The sequence below is a fragment of the Hibiscus syriacus genome, unplaced genomic scaffold (genome assembly GCF_006381635.1).
Source record: "Hibiscus syriacus cultivar Baekdansim isolate YM2019G1 unplaced genomic scaffold, ASM638163v2 tig00111027_pilon, whole genome shotgun sequence".
NCBI classification, from domain to species: domain Eukaryota; kingdom Viridiplantae; phylum Streptophyta; class Magnoliopsida; order Malvales; family Malvaceae; genus Hibiscus; species Hibiscus syriacus.
Genome location: NW_024062960.1, coordinates 2,973,886 through 2,998,419, shown reverse-complemented (window position 1 = coordinate 2,998,419; position 24,534 = coordinate 2,973,886). Strand labels below are relative to the sequence as shown.

General features: G+C 34.9%; 2 protein-coding genes and 1 long non-coding RNA gene across 4 annotated transcripts; 2 read left to right on the top strand and 1 right to left on the bottom strand.

Moving 5' to 3' along the window:
- Window positions 1-16,072: 16,072 nt before the first annotated feature.
- Window positions 16,073-18,360, top strand: LOC120151036. The gene is made up of 4 exons (XM_039163592.1): window positions 16,073-16,790; window positions 16,889-17,183; window positions 18,115-18,246; window positions 18,301-18,360. The coding sequence occupies exons 1-3, from the start codon at window positions 16,212-16,214 to the stop codon at window positions 18,150-18,152; spliced, it is 912 nt and encodes a 303-aa protein (XP_039019523.1). The 5' UTR covers window positions 16,073-16,211; the 3' UTR covers window positions 18,153-18,246; window positions 18,301-18,360.
- On the top strand, window positions 17,619-17,886 carry LOC120151037. The gene is made up of 2 exons (XR_005518579.1): window positions 17,619-17,724; window positions 17,786-17,886. It is a non-coding gene; the product is annotated as an uncharacterized LOC120151037 (long non-coding RNA).
- Window positions 18,361-19,265: 905 nt separating the features above from the next.
- Window positions 19,266-23,087, bottom strand: LOC120151035. Of its 2 annotated transcripts, XM_039163591.1 has the most exons (5): window positions 22,268-23,087; window positions 22,000-22,193; window positions 19,945-20,019; window positions 19,728-19,860; window positions 19,266-19,697 (listed from the first exon to the last, which is right to left on the bottom strand). In XM_039163591.1, the coding sequence occupies exons 1-5, from the start codon at window positions 22,956-22,958 to the stop codon at window positions 19,495-19,497; spliced, it is 1,296 nt and encodes a 431-aa protein (XP_039019522.1). In that variant the 5' UTR covers window positions 22,959-23,087; the 3' UTR covers window positions 19,266-19,494. The 2 variants fall into 2 exon arrangements, with proteins under 2 accessions (XP_039019522.1, XP_039019521.1); XM_039163590.1 differs by having other exon boundaries at window positions 19,266-19,860.
- Window positions 23,088-24,534: the final 1,447 nt, after the last annotated feature.

The window sequence follows — 24,534 nt, the reverse complement described above, 5'->3', positions numbered from 1 at the left end:
TACACTTGGTGCACCGATGCACCTTGTCTATACATCGATGCATCCCACGCTCCCAACCAGATTATTAATTATTTTCACAAAAAAAATGGATCCATTGACTCCACTAATGATCCCCAACGTTCAGAATCAATTGAAGGAGTATTTAAACAAGCTTAGAAGCCATTGATCAACAATAAGAAACAAGAATCAAGAGAGAATCAAAGAGAAAGCATCAAACCTCAAGTTTGAGCAATTTCAAGCCAAATTTCATTCAATATTCATCTTTGCTTTCAAGAACACTTATTGTGCTCAATTATATTATTCTTGAGTGTTCTTTCTTTGTTCTAGAATTGTGCAAACATCTTTCCTTGTGAGGATTTTCTTGTAAGTTTGCAAAATTTGTATTATTCTCTTTGGGGGAGAGTGTTCTCAAGAATTTGGGGTATAATTCTTGAGGGATTTGTAAGGTTACTCTTTGTCCTCAAAAGAAAGACAAATTAGTGAATTTGTGGAAAATCCTTAGTGTGGATAGCTAAGGTAGTGGACGTAGACTTTGGTTGAGAAATTTGAACCACTCTAAATAGTTGTGCAGTTATTTTCAATTTTCTGCAAAAGCTTCCACCGAAATTTTAATTGCCAATTCACCCCCCTCTTGGTTATATTCGTCGATCGATTAACTCAACAATTGGTATCAAAGCCTCACTCATTTGAAGGTTTAATAACCTCTTGAGTCGATTCGGGAAGAGTTACATCGATATTCAAGTCATCAATGGCCGACGCTTCAAACTCCGACTTCGTTCTCGATTCAATGCCCGTCAACAAGCCTCTTTTCTTCAATGGAGATCACTATGCCTATTGGAAGAATAGAATGATGTACTTCATTCAACCAAGTGACATGGGAGCATGAAATGTCATAGAATATGGATACATCAAACCTTCAACTCACCCAAGATTGTGGAGAGAATAAGAGACAAGAATATTCCAGCTCAACTCCAAAGCCATCCATATTATTTTTGTGCTCTTGGACCAGATGAATATGGAAGAGTTTCATCTTGTACAACCGCCAAAGAAATATGGGACAAACTACATGTCACTCATGAAGGCACCTACGAGGTAAAATAATATAAAATTAGTCTTCTAACTCATAGTTATGAAAATTTCAGGATGAAACCGGATAAAGACATCAAAACTATGACGGATAGATTTTCCACGATTGTCATTGGATATCATTCAAATCTTGTGAGGAAGTTGGTTTAGTCATTTCCAAAATGGCAATGGAAATTATCGAGGCTATGAACTTAAAGTCCTTAACCCCTGAAGAACTAATCGGTTCACTCATCACTTATAAAATGATGCTTCAAGATGAGGTAGACCTTGATAAGATTGATGAGACGCCAAAGGAGAAGAAGAATAAGAAGAACGTTGGAGTTGCTCTCAAATCCACAAAAAACGAGAGTGATTCGGATGAAGATGACGATGATGAGGAAATGGCATTATTTGCCAAACGGTTCAGAAAATTAATGAGGCCCAACCGAGGAAGAAAATTCAAATGAAATGAAGGCTTCAAAACTGAACCAAATGAGAAGGACTTGATCATTTGCTACGAATGTAAAAAACCGGGGCATGTCAAATACAATTGCCCTCAATTAAAGAAAAATGGTCAATCAAAAAAGAAGCACAAGGCTCATGTAGCTACATGGAGCGATGAAGAAGGCTCCGATAAAGAGGAACAAGAAGCAACAAACTTGTTCTTGATGGCTATCGGGGAAAACTCTCAGGTAACCTCTGACTCATTCGATTTGGAAGATTTATCTTATGATGAGCTATTAGAGGATTATAATGGGTTGGCTTCGGATTATAAGACTCTATTTTCAAAATACAAAAATGATATTTCAAAATTGAAAAATAAAAACAGTCTTATGTCCAAAACCAACAAGGAGCTTGAAAGTAAGATTAAAGAATTACAAATCAAAATTGATGATTTTGAAAAGAAAAATAATGATTTGCATAACTTACTTTCAAAAGTTCATGATGATCATCAAAAGAAAATTGATGATCTTAAAGCTTCTTTTGATAAAGTTGGAACAAAACGTTTTGGAAATGGAGAAAGTTCAAACTCCAACTTTGTTAGAAAAAGTTTTAAAAAACTATAATCATAGAGGTCCCCGAAGAACCTCTAATGGAAAAATCGTTAGAAGTATATGGGTTCCTAAAGATCTCATTACTACTAAAGATAAGGATATCCTACACAAATGGATACCTAAGGGGACTAGGATTTTGGAAACTAATGAATATGGACCCAAAAGAATTTGGGTACCAAAAATAAAAAATTAATCTATGCTTGTAGGGAAAGGAGCATTGCTACAAGGCACGGGAAACAAACTCAAACTCATGGTACCTCGATAGTGGATGCTCAAGACACATGACCGAAGATAAGAGCCGGTTCATAGAGCTTAACACCAAAAATGGAGGAGAAGTGACTTTTGGTGATAATTCAAAAGGTCACATTGAAGGTATAGACACTATAGGTAATACCTCTTCCATACAAATTAAGAATATCTTATATGTGAATGGATTAAATCATAATCTATTGAGTATTAGTCAATTGTACGATATATATGGTGCATTAAGATTCTATATATATGACTAATTTATGCCTAGTTACTAAGGATGAGCATGATAATTGGTTATGGCATAGGAGACTAGGACATGCTAGTATGAGTGTTTTGCAACGACTAATTCAAGGAGATTTAGTTCGAGGGTTGCATAAACTAAAATTTGATAATGATAAAATATGTGATGCTTGTGCTAAAGGAAAACAAAAGCGAGTTTCTTTTAAATCAATTAATGACGTATCCACTAGTAGAGTATTACAATTGATCCATTTAGATCTTTTTGGGCCATCTAGAACTACTAACTTGGGTGGAAAACAATATGCATTTGTATTGGTAGATGACTATTCTAGATATACTTGGGTTCTATTCTTAAGTACTAAAGATGAAGCATTAGAAAAATTCATTACGTTTTCAAAAGTAATCCAAAACGAAAAAGGTTACTCTATAACTAGTGTTAGAAGTGATCATGAAACTGAATTTGAAAATCTTGGATTTACTAAATTTTGTAATTCTAATGGTATTAACCATAATTTTTCAGCACCTAGAACCCCTCAACAAAATAGAGTTGTTGATAGGAAAAATCGAACTTTAGAAGAAATGACTAGAATATTGCTTTGTGAAAACAATTTGCCAAAATATTTTTGGGCGGAAGCCACAAATACCGCTTGTTATGTTATTAATCGAGTAATGATTAGGCCTATTTGAAGAAAACTCCATATGAACTTTTTAAAATGAAAAGCCTAACATTAGCTATTTTCATCCTTTTGGATGTAAATGTTTTATTTTAAACAACGTAAAGACAATCTTGGAAAATTTGATGCTAAAAGTGATGAAAGATTTTTCTGGGTTATTCCTTAAATTTAAAGCTTATCGAGTATTTAATAAAGAACTTTAGTTATAGAAGAGTCTATACATGTTGTTTTCGATGATAATCTCCTTCTGAGGAAGGATTCTTGTGTGAATGATGATATATGTATTATAAACATAAATAACGTTGGACATGACGTTGGAGAACCATCATCAATGGAATAAATGAAAAATGAGGAAACTCAAGATCCTCTCGAAAATCCAACCATTGAAGAAATGGAAGTCTCTTATCCAAGGGAATACAACTATGTCAAGGATGGTGAAATAATAGGTGATCCATCCAAAGGGGTAACAACTCGATCTTCTCTTAGAAATATATGTAATTGTGTTGCATTTATTTCATGCATAAAGCCTAAGAATATTAAAGAATCATTAAATGATGAACATTGGATTATGGCTATGCAAGAAGAGTTAAATCAATTTGAGAGAAGTAAAGTATGAACATTAGTTGAAAGACCTAGTAATAAGTCTACTGTAGGTACTAGATGGGTATTTAGGAATAAGCTTGATGAAAGTGGTAATATAGTGAGAAACAAGGCTAGACTTGTTGCTCCATGCTATACTCAAGAAGAAGGCATAGATTATGATGAAACATATGCTCTCGTAGCTAGGATGGAAGCAATTAGAATGCTATTAGCATTTGCATGTTTCAATGAATTTAAATTATATCAAATGGATGTTAAAAGTGCATTTTTAAATGGTTTTATAAAAGAAGAAGTGTATGTGGAACAACCTCCTGGTTTTGAAGATTCAAAATTTCCAAATCATGTTCTTAAATTGACAAAAGCGCTTTATGGTTTAAAATAAGCTCCTAGATCTTGGTATGAAAGATTGTCAAACTTTTTAATTGAAAAAGGTTTTTCAAAAGGGAATATTGACACTACATTGTTTTTAAAGCATAAAGGTAAAGATTTATTAGTAGTTCAAATTTATGTTAATGATATAATATTTGGTTCTACTAATGATGTTATTTGCCGAGAATTTTCTAAGCTAATGCAAAGTGAATTCGAGATGTGCATGATGGGGGAGCTCTCATTTTTCTTGGGACTCCAAATCAAGCAAAGAAAATATGACATCTTCATCAATCAAACTAAGCACGTCAGAGATATGCTCAAGAAGTTTGGATTGAAAAATGAGAAACCTCATGACACTCCAATGAGCTCATCAACAAAGCTTTACAAAGATGAAGGAGGTAAATGTGTGGATATTAAATTATATAGGTCAATGATTGGCTCTTTGTTTTATCTAACTGCAAGTAGACCAGACATTATGTTTAGTATTTTCTTATATGCTAGATTTCAATAATGTCCTAAGGAATCACATTTACTAGCTGTTAAGAGAATCTTTAGATACCTTAAGGACACTCCTAGTTTAGGACTTTGGTATCATAGAGACTCTAACTTTAGCTTGTATGCCTTCTCTGATGCGGATTATGGATGATGCAAATTAGATAGGAAAAGTACCTCCGATACTTGTCAATTCATTGGAAATATGTTGATTTCTTGGTTTTCAAAAAACAAAATTGTGTTGCATTATCTACCACTGAAGCGGAATACATTTCAGCCGATAGTTGTTGTGCACAAGTTTTATGGATGAAACAACAACTTTTTTATTATGAAGTTGAAGTAGGTACCATTCCTATCAAGTGGGACAATACTAGTGTTATTTGTCTCACTAAAAATCTCATCTAACACTATAGAACTAAGCACATTGAAATTAGACATCATTTCATTAGAGATCATGTCACTAAAAAAGATATAGTTCTAGAATATGTTGATACTTTGCACCAATTAGCGGATATCTTTACAAAACCTTTAGACAAATAAAGATTTTGGACTCTTAGGAGGGAATTAGGTTTAACTGACCTATTTTCACTTAGTGTTTAAAATAATTTTAGCACTTTTAATTAGAAATGAAAAATGCTTATTAAAAATAACACTTTTGAGTGCATTCTTGCTATTAGTTAGGGGGAGTTTATGATTCTTAGTGAAAATTAACTACATGTCAAATAATGTTTAAAGATAGATATGATTGATTGAACATGATTAATTTTCAATATATGAGTCGCCTATACCACTAGAGCTAATTAATTTAGCACTTTGAGTGATTAAAACAGATTTTTGACATTTTTGTGCATAATGCATTGATACACTAAATAGTGCATCGATGCATCCCTTTGAATGTGCATCGATACATAATGAATATGCACCGATGCACTCCTTGAATGTGCATTGATGCACACTGCCTTGCGTCGATACACACTGCCTTGCATCGATACATACGTCGGGTTTTGGGTTTAAATGCCCTATTTTCTTCTTTGTTTTAAAACCTTAACCCTAAAACTCTCTCTATCGCCACTCCTCTCTCTCTCACCACTCTCAAAACTGCTTCAAAACCAACGTTTTTTTTATCGAAATTCGTTCACATTTCAACTACAAATCGTGCTTCAATCATTAAATCGAGCTTCAATCATTAAATCGTGCAAAACAACATCTCATTCTCGCAAAATAAAAAAATTTCAAGGTAAATATTTCAAAACCTCTATTTTAATGATTTATGAACTTAGAATTAGTTTTGATTAGTTCTAGGTTGAAAATATTATCGGGCATTGATTATTTAGTGTTTAGAAACTAAATTTTACAACTAATTTCATCAAAAACTCACAATTTATCAATTGATTTTTGAATTTTCGAAATAAAAAATCGAAAAACTTAATTTTAAATTTGATGTTTTTGTTATGATTTGAAAACTACACATTGATTTTTCAAACGATGTTTTCAAAAAATTTCAAAAACTTTTCCCATTAGGATTCGGTTTAGAGAACCTTGAAATATTGCGAACTCAATTGAGTTTTGGGATTGATTATATTGCATACATGTTTTTAAATTTGCAGGTTATCTATCCTATTCTAATTTCTCAAACCATGTCCAACCCTAAATGCCTTAGAACCTCTTCGAGTAGTTCTAACCGACCTCCTAATCCTATTTCTCCTCAACCTCAAAATCCAAACCCGAACATAACCATTATGAACTCCTGTTTTAATGTACCTGGTCATCATAGAGAAGAGCGATACCATAGGTACCATAACTGTTTTGAGTCTTATAAAATCCGAGAAGAGCATATACCCTCGATTCAAGCTATGGAAGATATAAATTTCCAATATCTTCCTATCCTTCGCTCTTAGAAATTTGATAAACTTTGTCACCTTCAACCTATTGTCTATCACCAATTAGTCCGCATTTTCTACTCTAATGCGACATGTATCCAAAACGAGCGACAAACTGGGACTATAGGAATTAGATCCTACCTTTTAGGACAATTTGTTCATGTCAACTCCGAGACTATCGCTAAGCAGTTTGGACTAGATGACGATGGTTTATATAATAAGAAAGAGATTGTGGCATCTTTTTATCTATCTAATGCTAGTGTTAGTACTTTACGGTCTCATCATGACTGATTCATTCATTTGATGATCTCTTGGTGGTTTAGACCATCCGGAGGTAGGTACTCCACTCTTCGTGTCAGGGACTTATGGTGGATAAATTGTATCCAACATGAAAAGAAAATAAATTTGCCACAGATTTTCTTTAGTGAGATAGTAGATACCATTAACGTTGTTCCCCCCAAACATGTAGAAACGTTAGTTTATGGATGTCTACTCAGTAATTTGTTTATCAAACTAGGTCTTAATGTTTCTCTCGACATCCCCATCCCTCTTCAAAACCAAATTAACCTCACTTCATTAAAGAAATCTGATTGGAAACAAGATGAGAAAACTGGCCAATGGGTTTTTTGACCTAATAAGCAAACTCCGGGAGCCAGTTCTTCACGAACTCCTCATGCACCTAGCTCCTATCATGCTCCACCTCCTCCGACACCCGCAGCAGACGATGATCCCGAACTTCAAGAGCTTTTTCATCATATCGACGATCACGTACAAGGCGATAAGCCAGCACCGGCACAGTAAGAGGATCAAGTGCCTCCTTACTTTTGGTCATTCATGGAGACATTTGATCTCAGGTTTGCATCCATCGAGTCCTAGTTATCTTTTATGAAGGCTCAACAACGGGAGATGAACGACCGTTTAGATGCGCTCACACTTGAGATGCGAGCACGTTATCCTCCTCTTCCCGATCCTCCGATGGAGTAGATCTTTCCTTGCCATGCTTTCTTGGATTTAGAACTTGCATTGATAAAACATTTTGATGTTATTGGATTGTTTTATTTTGGATGTTTATATGTTTGGATTTATGTTTTGGATGGTTGGATATTTGAACTTAATACATATTTGGTTTGTTTGAATTTTTATCTTAATTTTTGCATCATTTAGACATATATGACCAATACTCAATTACACATTTATTTATGAATATTGTTTTATGAAACTATTGGCTAACATTTCTCTTGCTTGTGATCTTATCAACTTAAAGTTTTAAATTACTAAAATCAATTGGCTAAAATTTTAAATTCTTGATTAAAAATGTTTTAGAGTCTTTTTTGATTTAACAAAAAGGGGGAGAAAGATATGTTATAGTAAGGGGAGTAAATTTTCAAAATTGTTTACAAAAACTATTTTCAAAGAAAATATTAAAAAATTACTCAAGTATGTTGTTATATCAAAAAGGGAGAGATTGTTGAAAGCATTTTGATGTTCCGATATAACAAACTAAGTATAAATGAATTTTAAGATTTTACAAAAGATTTTCTTAATATATTCGATTTAATTATTCGAATATCAAAATATTACTCCAAGTCTTTCAAAGATCTATTTCAATCTTTACTAAAGTGTAAAATTGTGTTTTAATCTTAAAATGTTTTTTGAAACAATTTTCACAAAATATTTCGAACCAAAAACAAGCCTAAAATCAAATTTTCAGGTAAGTGTACCGATGCATAAATCAAAGCATCGAAGCACCATTGTTTTAATTGAACATCAAATGGTTTTTATGTACCGATGCACATACCATGCATCGATGCACTCCATGTATTATTAAAACATCGAATTGATTTTATGCACCGATGCACAAGCAATGCATCGATGCACCCCGGCTATTTTGAATCATCGAAGTATATTTGTGCACCGATGCATACCCCAGTGCACCGATGTACTTGGTCAGCCAATAATCTAAATATTTGAATTTTACACTTGATGCACCGATGCACCTTGTCTTTGCATCGATGCACCTTGTCTTTGCATCGATGCACCTTGTCTTTGCATCGATGCATCCCACGCTCCCAACCAGATTATTAATTGTTTTCACGCAAAATCGGCTCCATTGACTCCACTAATGATCCCCAACGTTCAAAATCAATTGAAGGAGTATTTAAACAAGCTTAGAAGCCATTGATCAACAACAAGAAACAAGAATCAAGAGAGAATCAAATAGAAAACATCAAACCTCAAGTTTGAGCAATTTCAAGCCAAATTTCATTCAATATTCATCCTTGCTTTCAAGAACACTTATTGTGCTCAATTATATTATTCTTGAGTGTTCTTTCTTTGTTCTAGAATTGTGCAAACATCTTTTCTTGTGAGGATTTTCTTGTAAGTTTGCAAAATTTGAATTGCTCTCTTTGGGGGAGAGTGTTCTCAAGAATTTGGGGTATAATTCTTGAGAGATTTGTAAGGTTACTCTTTGTACTCAAAAGAAAGACAAATTAGTGAATTTGTGGGAAATCCTTAGTGTGGATAGCTAAGGTAGTGGACGTAGACTTTGGTTGAGAAAGTTGAACCACTCTAAATCGTTGTGCAATTATTTTCAATTTTCTGCAAAAGCTTCCACCGAAATTTTAATTGCCAATTCACCCCCTCTTGGCTATATTCGTCGATCGATTAACTCAACAAGCGGGATCTAGAGCTGGGAGATCTAACCTGAGCCAAGTTAGACAATGTCCACATTGTGGAAGGAATTATTCGGGGATATGTAGAATGATTTCTGGAGCCTACTTTAAATGTGAGGACACCGGGTATTTTGTTCGGGATTGTCCTATGATAGCGGGGGAATCTGCGCAGCCAGAGAGATTTGCTTCTGCTACTCAGAGGGGAAAATGTAGAGGCAGAGGAAGAAGTCAGTCAGAGTCATCAACTCCACAAGAGATACGCTTCACAGCTCGGGTGTATAATTTCAAGACTAGTGAGGATCGAGATGACCCTGAGATTATAACAGATACCTTTCAACTGTATGACAAGAATGTTTTATATTGATTGATTCATGGTCTACTTATTCTTACATTTGTAGTAAGTTAGTGAGAGAATTGAATATTCAGTTAGAAGCTACTAGCAATGAGGTGATAGTGACTACTCCATTAGGGCACAATGCTCGGGTCAATATGGTGTGTCGAGGGTGTCCCATACGGATTCAGGGAATTGAATTCCCTGCTAATCTGATGTAATTATCTTTTGATGAATTCGAGGTGATAGTGGGAATGGACTGGTTATATCGTTACTATGCTAATGTTGACTGTAGACTGAAAAGAGTAACGTTGAGAAGTCCAGAATGGATAGAAGTCGTGGTATTTAGTGAAGGATGAAATCAATTGGCAAACGTAATCTCAGTGATGTCGACAAAGAAGTTAATATTACAGGGATGTCAAGGGTTCATTGCTAATGTGCTGAATATTAGAGCTATATAGAAGGGGATTGAAGAAATTCCTATAGTCAAAGAGTTTCCCGACGTATTCCCTGCAGAGTTACCAGGCTTGCCTCCAGATAGAGAGGTAGAATTTCATATTGAAGTAATGTCGGGAACTGCACCTATTGTCATGGCCCCATACAGAATGGCCGCAAAAAAATTGTAAGAATTAAATAATCAATTACAAGAATTGCTGGACAAAGGGTTTATAAGACCGAGTGTCTCGCCATGGGGAGCTCCAGTTTTGTTCGTCAGAAAGAAAGATGGATTAATGCGTCTTTGCATTGATTATAGACAACTCAATAAAGTGACCATCAAGAATAAGTATCATCTCCCTCGGATTGATGATTTATTTGATCAGTTAAAGGGAGCTTCAGTGTTCTCAAAGATTGATTTACGTTCTGGTTACCATCAACTAAAGATTCAAGATAAAGATATTTCGAAGACAACTTTTAGAACGAGATATGGTCACTATGAGTTTATTGTGATGCTGTTTGGAGTTACGAATACACCAGCTACTTTCATGGATCTCACGAACAGATTATTCCAATCTATTTGGATCAGTTCGTAGTGGTGTTCATTGACGATATTCTATTGTATTCAAGGTCCAAAGAAGAACATAGTTCATACTTGACGATGGTGTTACAGATTTTACGAGAAAAGAATCTTTATGCTAAACTCTCTAAATGTGAATTCTGGTTGAATGAAGTGACGTTCATTGGACATGTAATTTCTGAACAAGGAATTCGAGTAGATCCTCAGAAAGTAAAATCTATTCTCGAGTGGGAAGTTCCAAAGAATGTGTCAGAAGTTCAGAGTTTTCTGGGGTTAGTTGGTTATTACCGAAGGTTCGTTAAAAACTTCTCGATAATAGCATTACCCCTAACTAAGTTATTGAGGAAAGAGGTAAAATTTTCTTGGACTCTGGAGTGCCAAAAGGGTTTTGAAAAGTTAAAGAAGATTTTGACAGAAGCTTCAGTGCTAGTTCAACCTGAATCTGGAAAGAATTTTATAGTGTATAGTGATACATCTTATAATGGCTTGGGATGCGTGTTAATGCAAGAAGGTAAAGTGGTAGCGTATGTATCAAGACAATTAAAACTGCACGAAAAGAATTATCCAACGCACGATCTGGAGATGGCTACAGTAGTGTTTGCTCTTAAAATCTGGTGTCACTATTTGTATGGTGAAAGATGTTATTTATATACATATCACAAGAGTTTGAAGTACTTGATGACTCATAAAGAGTTGAATTTAAGATAGAATAGATGGGTGAAATTCTTAAAGGATTACGATGTAGTGATCGATTTTCATCCGGGGAAAGCAAATGTGATAGCGGATGCCTTAAGTCGAAAGACGTTTGCAGCCTTATGAGCTATGAAGCCAGACTATCGTTAAGTAGAGATGGTGATATCTGTGCGGAATTGACTCTCAAGCCATCATGGCTAGATAGAATTAAAGAATTGCAAGCTAGAGATGAAAAGTGTTCAAAGAAGGTACATCAGATAATGAATGGAGAGTTTACTGATTATGAAATGAAGGCTGATGGGAACCTGTGTTATCATGGGAGATTAGAGATTCCGGACAATGATGAATTAAAGAATGATTTATTAACGGAAGCTCACTGTAGTTCATTGACGATGCATCCTGGAGGAAACAAAATGTATATGGATCTCAAGAATCGATATTGGTGGCCTGGAATGAAGAGGGACATTACGGAATTTGTATCCAAGTGTTTGACATGTCAGCAAGTAAAAGCTGAGCATCAGGTTCCGTCAGGACTATTGCAACCAACGTCGATTCCTCAGTGGAAATGGTAGAATGTAACAATAGATTTTGTAACGGGATTACCTTTAACTCCAAATAAAAGAGATTCCATATGGGTGATTGTAGACAGATTGACTAAGTCAGCTCATTTTATTCTGGTACGAGTTAATTTTTCCATGGATAAGTATGCAGAGTTGTATATCAGGGAGATTATACGTCTACATGGTGTACCTGTTTCTATTATTTCGGATCGAGATCCTAGATTCACTTCATGGTTTTGGAAGTCATTACATAGAGCGTTGGGAACTCAATTGAACTTCAGTACAACGTTTCATCCTCAAATCGATGGACAATCCGAGCGAGCAATCCAAATTTGGAGGATACGTTGAGAGCTTGTGTTATCGAGTTCAAAGGATCGTGGGAGAGGTACTTGCCACTTTCTGAGTTTGCTTACAATAATAGTTATCAATCAAGCATCAAAATGGCTCCCTATGAAGCTCTTTATGGAAGAAGATGTCGTACACCCCTAAATTGGTATGAACTTAAGGATCGAGAAGTTCTTGGTCCTGAATTAATTCAGGAAGTGGAAGAGAAAGTGCATGTGATCCAGAATAATTTCAAAGCTGCAGCTGATAGTCAGAAATCTTATGCAGACTTAAAAAGAAAAGAAATTGAGTTTCAAGTGGGAGATAAAGTGTTTTTAAAAGTGTCTCCATGAAAGAAAGTTTTGAGGTTTAGACGTAACGAAAACTTAGTCCTAGATTCATCGGACCGTATGAGATCATAAAAGAGTTAGACCAGTGGCATATCAACTGGCTTTACCACTTGAGATGGAAAAGATTCATGATGTCTTCCATGTCTCAATGCTTCAGAAATATCGATCTGATCCCTCCCACATTGTGACTCCAGAAGAGATTGAGATTCAACCGGATTTGACGTATAAAGAATAACTGGTTCAAATATTAGCTCATGAGATTAAACAACTAAGGAACAAGACTATTCCATTGGTTAAAGTCTTGTGGAGGAATCATAAAGTAGAGGAAGCAACATGGGAGCGTGAAGAAGCATGAGGAAGCAGTACCCCCATCTCTTTGTGCAATGAAAATTCGAGGACGAATTTTCTTAAGGGGAGATTTGTAACATCCTCAATACCGGGTTAGTGATTAAATTGTAAGATTACGGAATTTGATGATTTAAAGTAGAATAATTGAATAGTTCAAGGACTTATATGAAATGTTATGTAGGATCAAATTGAAAAGAATGAGAAATAGAAGGATATTATGGTCTTTTGCAAGGAAAATAATTAAAGGATATATATATATATATATATATATATATATATATATATATATACTACACGTGGAAGTGAAGGAAGCAAAACACAAGGTTTCCAGAGTTCTCTTCTCCTATCTTCTTCTTTGTACATGAAGGTCCAAATCAAAGTAAGTTCTTGGTTAGTTCATTTCTTGCTGAATTTAAGATTGGTTTATGATTATTGGATGATAATTAAGCTTAAGGAAAGCTTAAGTTATCTTAAATTTAAAAGATGATGGAATTAGAAAGGATTAAAGAAAAGAGGTGAATAAGTGAAATCTTGATAGAAAAGTATTAATTAGATTTCAAGACTAAATTTGACTTGTCATTAGTGGAATTAAGGAATATGAAGTGTTAGAATAGGAATTAGAACATGTTTGAAATTTAGTGTGATTTTGAATGCCATGTAAATGATAGAATTTTGAGTTTAAAGAAGTGATTATGGAGTAGAAATGATTTTAAGTATGTGTATGCAAGTTAGGAATATTAAAGGAGGTGAAAGATAAAGAGTTGATCTGAAAAGATAGTGAATTTCGTGCTTAAAATGGAATTTCTGGGTTGTGTGCATCGGTACATCTTCAATGTGTACCGATGCACTCTCAAATAAATAAACATCGAATGTAATTAGTGCATCGATGCACCCCTTAAAATGAAATATCGAATGTGATTTGTGTACCGATGCATAGATAGTGCATCGATGCACATGTTAAGGGATGCATCGATACACTGCATAGTGCATCGATACATACATTCATTAAGAGATGAAAATAACCTTTCTTTTAGTGTAAGAAGTGATAGTTTGGAATATATCAATTAGTATACTGATATGTATCAATGTATTACGATGTAGATTTAGAGCGTAATCTTGTTCCGAAACAATCGAAGGATTAAGATCGAGTCAAATCAAACAAGGCTAAGGTGAATGCATATCCTAGATAGAATTGTATTGAGATAATACTTGCGACGAGTCTATCTCTTATAGTTGAATTTGTGATTCCATATTCATGCATATGCATACATACATATATATATGTTAATGTTATAGTGATTCCATGCATAATTCATTCATGCTTTAACATGATATTATATGAATGAATGCCATTATAAGAGAATCATTCCAGGTATGTGAAATCATGGAAATGATAATATGAAGTGACTTGTGTGTTTACATGGACAGTGATGAAAGAGATATGAAATGAGGAATGTATTTATAATTAAGCACATGTTATTTAATATGAGAGCTGTAGGTATAATTGGCATGCCAAAAGTCGAGGGATTTACAGTGGTCCTTCGGGACATAGTGGTCCTTCGAGACATAGTGGTCCTTCGGGACAAATATTCAGCGCCTTAGTGGGATTTTATTCGAGCTGTGGTGACATCATTGTGCACAACATCGGTGTACTCACGTACCTTCTGTTCTCAATAATGTACATGGGCAATCCAAAGATAAATTAAAGTGAAACTGGCATAAGAATATAAGCTTCATGCATGGCATAATCATATATATTATAGTGTAATTTGAAATGTCATGATCAAATGGTAAGAATGCATGTTCATGAATTTAGTGTTATATTTATATATTCATATTATGCCTCACTAAGTCTATGCTTAGTGTGTAAGTGATTTACACGTAGGTACCAAGGAACAAGAAGAACAAAATTAAGAGTGGCAAGGACAGCGTCACTACTAGAAGATCATATCAGAAGTAACTGATATAGTATGTATTTTGTTGTGTATAGTGTGTTGACATGTAAGAAATATGTTAGTTACGAATGCTCTGATCGGTTTTGTTTTAGTTTGGTCAACTTATGTAAATAAACCACTTTTATTTTAATGAAAGTTTTAAATTTCCTTGATTTTCGTCAAGAGTCAATGTTTGAAAAGTCAATGTGACACCTCAGACTCGTATCCGGGTTGGGTATGGGTTGAGGGTGTTACAACTAGATTCGTTAAATAAGGTCAGGAGTTTGAATTCTGATGTTTGCGAATGGATCAAACTGAGTTGGGAGGATTGACCCCATAATACACTTATGTAAAATCTAATTGCATTAATCGGTAAATAGATCATATATTAATGATTAAATTCTCAAAAAAATTATTAACTTGGATTAAAATAATAATATCAAAATTTATCCTTAATCAAAATCTAAAATATAATTAATATATTTATAATATATATAAATATATAATCAATTTCAACCCCAATTTAATTTTAGTAGAATTGTTCATGGCAGGACAACTCTCAAACCAATTAATCTTACCCAATTGAATTTGTGTTCACATTTAACTTTATGACATGTGGATCAGATATGCTCGAACTAAAAACAAACTATTTAAATTATATATCTTATTAATGTATTAGTATTATTTTATTAATGTAATAAAAGTTAATAATTCAATAATTTGATTATAATAAATAATAATATAAATAATTAAAATATAACAATCGATAGATTGATAAACTTATTGAATGACCTACTGATAAAAAAAGAGAATGTTGATATGAGATTTTAAATTCCAATAATGGCGTTCATATGATATTTATGTATTATTAATAAATTAAATAAATTAAATAAATATTATTTTATAAATTCGATCAAGATAATAAAAGATATCAAACAAAAGTATCATCGGATATAATTTATCCTAATTTTCCCGGGTTACTTCGTTCTTACAAAACAAAGAAACAGTTGACTATTGGACAGAGGTGATCTAAACAGCCCAAAATGGACCCACCACGTGCGTAAAACACTGCTCGGAGCAAACTTAGGCGAAATCCTCGACATAAAAAATGAAGGTAATTTGCCGCGTTATTCCCCGGTATGTGCTTGTTCTTTTCTACAACGGCTGGCTCCCACTGTCATGGGATCTAGCTTCACACCACTTGCCCTCATTTACTAGGAAGTATCGCCATTTTTTGAGACACCGAAAAAAAAAACAGTTTTTGAATATATAAAGATCTAATCTTTGTTGTTTCACTTGCTCTTCGTTCTTCCTTTGTTTTCACCAGCTAAAATCCAACAACACGGGAACGGTAATGGATTTGTTCCTGAACGCCAAATCGGTGCGTCTACGCAGCCACCACGACAAATATCTTCTCGCCGAGGAAGACGAAGAATCCGTCACTCAAGACCGAAATGGATCCTCCAAAAACGCCCGATGGACCGTCGAGTTCGTGCCCGGTTCTCAAAACATTATCCGCCTCAAAAGCTCTTACAACAAGTATCTTACTGCTTCGAACCAGCCTTATTTACTTGGGATGACCGGTCGGAAAGTGATTCAAACACTGCCTAGGAGGCTCGACTCATCGGTCGAGTGGGAACCCATCAGAGAAGGATCTCTGGTTAAGCTAAAAACCCGGTACGGGAACTTTTTGAGAGGCAATGGAGGGTTACCGCCTTGGAGGAACTCGGTGACTCACGATATTCCTCATCGGACATCTACTCAAGATTGGGTATTGTGGGGTGTTGATATTGTGGAGATTCAAGAAAAGCCTCTGGCAAGTAATCAACAGCTATCGTTCCCTTCTACTCTTCCTCATGCAGATTCATTGGACTTTGAATCCACTTCACCTTCTTTGATTTCAGGCAAATCTGGGCATTTTTCAAGACAAGAGGTTTGAAGATCAGAACTTTAAACTTCGTTTTTACATAATTTAACTCTTTGGCTCAATTGGGTTGTTTTTAAATGATTCGATTTCCATTTTTTTTGTAGTCAAGTGATTCTTATGTGGGATCTCCACCAAAATCCGAAGGAAGAACAATATACTTCCATGTTGCAGATAATAGTACTGGTGAAGTTGATGATGAGGCTATTGAGGGATACTCTTTCAGTTTTAAGGGTAATGGTGTTGATGAACTGACTCAGAAATTAAAGGAAGAGACGGGGCTTGATGATGTTGTGGTGTGTACTCGCAGTCCTTTGAATGGAAAGCTCTTTCCTCTTCGCTTACAGCTTCCTCCTAACAATGCAGATATGCATGTTGTTGTAGTTCCATCAGCATCAAAGGGTTAGACTTCTCTTCTCTGATTTTTCTATACCACATGCATAGTAAATCCCTCTCTTCCATTGGTTATTCATGCCGAATTTCAAGGTCAAGAACTTACGAAGTCAATGCTTTAAACGATACACTATGTTCATATTTCGATATGGCTTCTTATGTAGCTGTTTTATTCATCTACCATTTCTGTTCTATTTGGTGATTGTGACTTGCAATGAACAACAATCGCATATGTCGACTTGTCAAGAATTCGGAAATGTGATTCTATCATGTTGATCCAAACACATCTTCTCAATCTTAGCATCAAATATGCATTTAGCATTAAGTGTTGAGGTATATGATTAGTACTCGAAAACATGTCTATCGGAGTGCAGTGGTTTTCCGTGCTTCTCGTAAGCCCATCTATCATATATGGTTTTAAGTCTAAGCACAAGTGATAGGCATTTTACCTTCTCTAGTTTATATTTTGTTTTGAGGTTTAATTATTTTACATAGGTTCTTTACTACTTTCCCTGGTAGCTTCCCAAAATTCTTAGTCATTTAAACTACAGTGTTATCCCGTGATTAATTTTATTGCTCATAGCATAGGCACTTAACTGTACTAAATGGAGGGTACTTTAATGCTATATAGCGAGGTGTTGAGAATGAATGTTTCGTGCGAGCATTAGCATATATGATCGGATTAGGCTTAGAAAACAGAGTTAATCTACTGCAGAAACTAAATTTAGTGATTCCATAATCAGTATGATTGTGCATTAGAAAGCTAAATAGACTAAAACTAGTTGTTTCATCATTTGGTACATGTCGAGCATTGAAAATTATTTAAACTTGCCGTGATAGACCAAACTTTTGACTGGAATTTACTCAGTTGGATATAACATGGTTTCTTGTGATCAACATTACTCATCTTGCAGTACCTTTTATCTTTTGTATGTTTCAGTGGCAAGAGATTTTGCAAAACAAGGAATAAATCCGTGAGCTAAATCCAGGTAATGCCACGGTTCTTCAAAATCAACATGCTCTGTACATCCTACTCAAACTCTTCTTATAATAGCTAAAGGTATTCGGTGAGGCTCCTACATTGTGGTTTTCTCCGGAAATAAGTCGGGTGAAGACCTGTAGAGAGTACTGATCCTGCTATGAGAGAAGGTCATCGTTTCAAGCTGCTCGATACTTGCTTCCTTACGTGCCTAGTTGATTGTTTTTCGATGAGATGTTTCTGCCAAACTCTTCGAATTCAAGATATTGATGATATGATTAATTATTTTTCTCCAAATTTTCGCATTTACTTAAAAAATTCCCATTCTTAAGGTCTTACACCGAGATTTTGTTGCAAATTAGTGCATATTTATTGAATGGAATTATATAGGTTGTTTTCAGTTCCTTCTCTGTGAACTTGTAATAATTATGTTGTCGTTGGCATTTTGGAACATAAAACTTGTGCAGCAGACTGCAAAAATCAAGAAGCTTGTAAGAACACCGGTATCCATAAGTTATCAACCAGAATATGGTTGAACCACTAGAAACTTCTCCCTGCAACAAACTCCCTGCAACAGAGCAGATACGACATGCTTTCGTGATGCAGAATCAGAACTCGAATATACGAATCAATATACAATAAATATTTCAGGATCATGTTTACATAAATCATGTAAATGATAAAATCATACAGATGCAGATGTCAACACATAAAAATATTCTTTTACAAGAATTTAACACATGATAGATATGAATAAACCAATCACCCTCAATGGTTAAAAGGATAATCATTATTCTTAGAGATCCAATGTTCAAGCACATCTACAAGAGTATTTAAATATTTATTGTTAAATGATTAAGAATATTTATGGAACAGATATATCTTGTGCACAAGGCTTTGGGTTGAGTGTAATGAGGTGTTGGGGTATTGCTGTGGATATATCAAAAGTTTCTATCAAGTATGGTGTCAACATTTATTGGATTCTGTGCAGAGTTATTATTTTCAGGTTTATTGCTATTCGAGTCAATATTATCCTGGACATTGTTCTTAGGTTTGATACATCTGCGGAATATATTATTAGCCGGGAAGGAAGCATAAGCATTTGGCATCTCAAGTGCTCAACGGCCTTGTATTGACAAATCTACAGGGAAATGGCATTTCATCATCCCCTGGAGATTCTTCACATAAATATTATTCAGTTGAACTACAAAAATGAAGTTAAAAGGGTGTTCCGGATATACGATATCGACATCAACCCACATTTAAACCATGTTTCACGCAAAAAGCACAAAAAAGTACAATTCTATCGCCGATCTGGAAAAATGGATCTGACGGACACTGTCATGAGGCAACTCCAACATCATCCGACGGATTACCACCCTGAACGGCTGAGCCCTGGTTGTAGGCATGGCCTCCGCCTCTACTGCCTCTGCCCCTGTTGTTATATTGGTTCCTAGAATAATAGTTGCCAGGCTGATCATAATATTGGTTCTGCCCATTCTGGTAGCTTACAGCTCCCCTCCCACTGCCTCGACCTCCACGACCAGCCCTACGGCCACCCCCAGTACCTCGACCACCTCTTTGGTTCTGATATGGTCTTCGAGGAACATATTGTTGTTCCTTGGATTCTAAATTATCTTCCTGTAGTTTGCCATGTTCTTGTTGAACTGTAATATCCTCTGCATGGTTCTCTTTCTCCAAATTATCCTGCAGAGTACAAGCCTGCAATATTAAAATTCAAATGTATAAAATCCTGAAGGAAGAAATAGCGTTAAAGCTAACTGAAAGAACCTGCTGAAATTCCTCCGTACTATTATATTGATTGTCACCAGTTTCAGCATCTTGATAATTTGACGAGTCGTCTTCCTACAGATCGTAAGAAAATAGCTTGAAAACATAACACAAATTGGATGATAAAACTAACAGGGTGACAGCTTCAAATGCAATTTTAACATTTATGCTAATGCCAGCACAAATGACAACGCGTGCCCCATCCTGATAACATTTCTACTTGAAAATTCCCAGTTACACGCTACATTTCTAATTTCTCACAGCTTCTTGGGACAATTCTCTGTGCTTATTTATGAATTCCTTCACAACGACTTGAATGCCCTGGACGATCTTGTTTTAGTTGGGTTCCATTAGTAAATCTTTAAGCCAAGGTACGAACCTATCCTACACAACCCAACCCATTATTCATTACCTAGTAATACTGAAGTGAAACCACGACATCAACTCTTTAGGCTAAAATACACCACCTCGCCAAAAATTTGCCGTCTTTTCTTACCGACTAAACTGCAAGATTTTGCAGCTAAAGAAACCAAATTTGTATACTTCCCTTTAGGGAAAAAAGGAAAAAGAATCTAAAACAAAATTTTCCTTTGCCAAATTCGCCTTATATAGATTGAACCTGTCTGGCACCAATTTTATCAGGAGCGACCAAAAACACAACATGCCTCTTGGAAAACAATTCTAAAGGACAGGATGGTTGCTAAGCAAAAATTCGTAGCAGGAATGAAAAATATTAGAAGTAAAGGGACAATCGAAAAAATGAATTGTATCAAAAATGTCATCCATTCCAATGATCAACAACAAGGAATGAATAAATTGCAAGTAAGATGAGTAAGAATCCCACCAACTGACAACTGCCCATTACATCAGATCTTTCATCAAGAGTTACCATTGATATAGCTGAGCTCCCCACAATATATGACCAACAACTACATAGAACTTCCAAGAATTTCAAATAACCATCCATTATGTATCAACCTTTTTACAAATCTTTCCACCCCAACCCAGTACTTTCCTCTGTAACTCAGGTTCCAACTATTTCCTATTTAGCTGTCTTACACTAGGTTTCATCGTTAACAAAAGAAAACCTTGCTTAAACAACCTCTTTCCTTCTAAGAAAAATAGAGGACAGTATATGAGGTTGATCTGTCATTACGGCTAAAAACATTTGTGTATCTTATTCATATAAAAAAGAACACTTAATAGAGTTCAATAATGTTGATGTCTGAAAGATTTAGCAACCAGTGCAAATGGTTAATATTTTCCTCCAGTCTTAAAGCATAAATGATCCATAGTTTCAAACAACACCAAATAACAATGATATTAACCAACACATATTGACCTGCGGCAAACATGATTATTCACAGTTTTAAAAACTTTTATCTGCTGTAGCACACAGGATAGGAATTTCTTTCTGAAGCATGGAAACACGAACACTCACTGTTTCAATCACTTGTATTTGCTATGGCACACAGGAACACGATATCTTGCTAGACATGCTGACTAAGTCTACTACATAGTCGTCTCAACCTTTTTTGCATAAATTCAAATCAAAAGAACTCATGTTTAAACAACCTTTTGTGCATACAGGATATAGATATAGATTCACAATCTAATTCTGATGCAGGATACAAATACAGGGACAAAGAAAACTGATAGCTACAATGATCGATAGACAATTAGAAATCCAAGAGAGGAAAATGCTATTACTCTAAAACATATATATGAATAAGCTTAAACTCTCTAATGTCAATGCAGTAACTCTTAACTTCACATATACAAAAATAAAAAAATAAAAAAATAATTTACTGGGTTGCTGCCACAATTTAAACTCTATTTCTCCAACATTTAGTAACTATTAACTTATATATAAAGAAACTTAAGGTATTTGCATCAAATGAAACAAATTAACATTAATTTCGGTGGCGACGAGCATAAAGGACAAAGGGAAGCCAAAGTTTTTATACTAAAACACATATCAGAAGCAAAATGCAAGTTAAATCCAATAACCAAATACCCTACACCCTTTATTTTAAACCAAAACAAAGTTAACACCTTTGGCTGGTACTGCTCGGTTGAATCTTCCACCTGGACAGGGACTGGAATGAGCACACTGTGCACTGGAACCTGGAAAGAAGTATAAGTCCCAGCAGCAGCAGCAGCCACTTCAACAGGATCCTTAATCTCCGGCGTTGTTGTAAAATAATCCAAAGACATTATCTTGTTAAGCCTCTGTCTCAACCCAGCATCTGCAGCAAATAACCTCCCAATTCAGAAAATCCAGAATTAAAATACCTACGAAATGATTAGATTCGATTATTACATGAAATGTCGACATTGGGATCAATCGGCTGGTCGGAGTTAGAAAGCCAAAGATTAGCATGTTGGGCGCAGCGTTGCAAAGCGTTTTTATGAGACACACTAGAATCAGTAGGTCGTGAAGTCAGATGTCCACTGAGCATCGCAATCAAATCCAAATCTTTCTCACTAAGCAGATCGGTAGCGTCGTCAGTCACGTAATCGTACGTTAAGCAACAGCCTCTCTCGTGGATTCTAGTCAGCATGGTCGAGGTAAACTGATTCTGAGACTTGACATCGAACAATAACCCGAAATAGAGAAGGTTAAGCAGATCCTCGATTTCATGATTGGGCTCATTGGATTGTTGTTCTTTGGTTTCGATTTTGTCCGGATGGGCTTCTGAAGTTGTTTCTTCAGGTGAGATGTTTTGTCGCTGTAAGGCGAGTGAGATTTCTTCGGAGACGGCGGCAGAAAGAGGCTGGCGAAGCTTCTCGAGTTCATCGATGAGGGCGGAGACGGCGGGTTTGGAACGGAGGACTTCTTCTTGTTCTTTGTTCAAAGGTTTGCCTTGGGAGACGGATTCTTCCATCTGGAGGATGCGATTGTATTTCTTGCGTAGGGCGCGGAGGCGTTTGCTGATGAAACTAAGGACGGGGCCCTCCGAAATTGTGGCTGTTGCGTCGGAAGAAACGGTTGCTGCGGCGGCAGTCGCCATTGCGGGATTGCTGTGTTGGTAGTGCTGGGTGGGTGATTGGAGTTTAGAAAGAGCACATGGGGGAGGCACTGGTGTGGTGGAGCGGCGGGATGAGGTACTTTTGGAAAGGAAGGGAACAAGTAAAAATTATTTTTATTTTTATTTTTAATTTGAATATACATTATATTATCTATCGTAAACTACCATAGCCATCATCGTTTTGATTTTGTTATTTTTTATTATTAAAATTATAAAATTAATCTTCTTAACATATTAAAAACCAATTATTTTTCAATTTTACCTCTAAATTAAAGAGAAAACAATTTAATCTTATATTTTTGTTGTATTCACTTTTACCTTCTTAACAAAAAGACTAAAAATTCTATTAATTTTAGAATTCAATCAAAATTTTCATCACCACTCATCATTATTATTTATAATTAATGACGTTATTTAAATTTTAAAATTTTAAATTCATTACTTTTTAATCTTTAAACGTAAATTGAATGTTCTTTAATCTTTCTGGTTGACAATATGTAATTCAACACTTAATGAATATAACCAATAAGAAGACTAAAAAGTATTAGTAGCATGTGGCACAAAGTAAATGACTGTAGCAAAGAAAATAGTGAGTTGTCATCTTTGATCAAGATTGTAAGCTTGGTAAGTAGCCTTAAACTTTAAATTAAAAGCTTGAGTCATCCACGTAAGTTGCCATCTTTGATTAATATTGTTTAATGTGGAATGTGTTGATAAAATGTATGATTTTTCTGGAAGCTCAAGAAGATTTGGTGGAATCATCCTGTTTATATGCTTTGTGTAATTGGTTTGAGTACATAAATTGTATTAAATGCTTAAATTATGGTCAAACTGATTAGCATACTATTCGATAATGTATGTGTTACATGTTTCATTGTTTTATTTCGATGATTGTATGTTTGATGTGTGAATTGTCATGTTCAATAAGTGTGAGTGAGCTTAATGCTTCATTCAATTGTTATTAAGATATATGCTGATACTGTGAAATGGTTATTTACCAATATTTCGATAAATTTATAATGAGTCTTTGGTTATTAGTTTAGTTTCGGGTACAACTACCATGTCATAAGGTTTAGTGTTTGTGTACAAATTTTTTATAGATTTCAATCTTGATGAGGCAGAGGGATTAGGACAAGATGAAGGGATGACTAGTGTATTTGTATCTTATCAATACTTGGTGAGGAGGTGAGATATGAGTATTCGAAAGCTACTAATAAATCATCAGACTAAAGTCGATAAAAATACATCTAAATACTCTGATAATACTGTGAAACTTATATATTACTATTTAGTGGTTGCTTTATTACGATATCATGCTAAATGTTTATGTTTTGTTATATAGTTATAATTTGATTTGTTTTATTTTAACTACCTCACTAAGCTTCCTTAAGATTATTTTATTTGTTTTACTATGTTTGCATAAGCTTGATTTTCATAGTTTAATTTAAATTGTATTTTAAAGTTCATAAGTTAATTTACACTTTTTACTATTAATTTTTATTTCTGAACTTATGGGATAGTGGCAATGGCTTGTAAAACTTATTATATTTTGAGTATT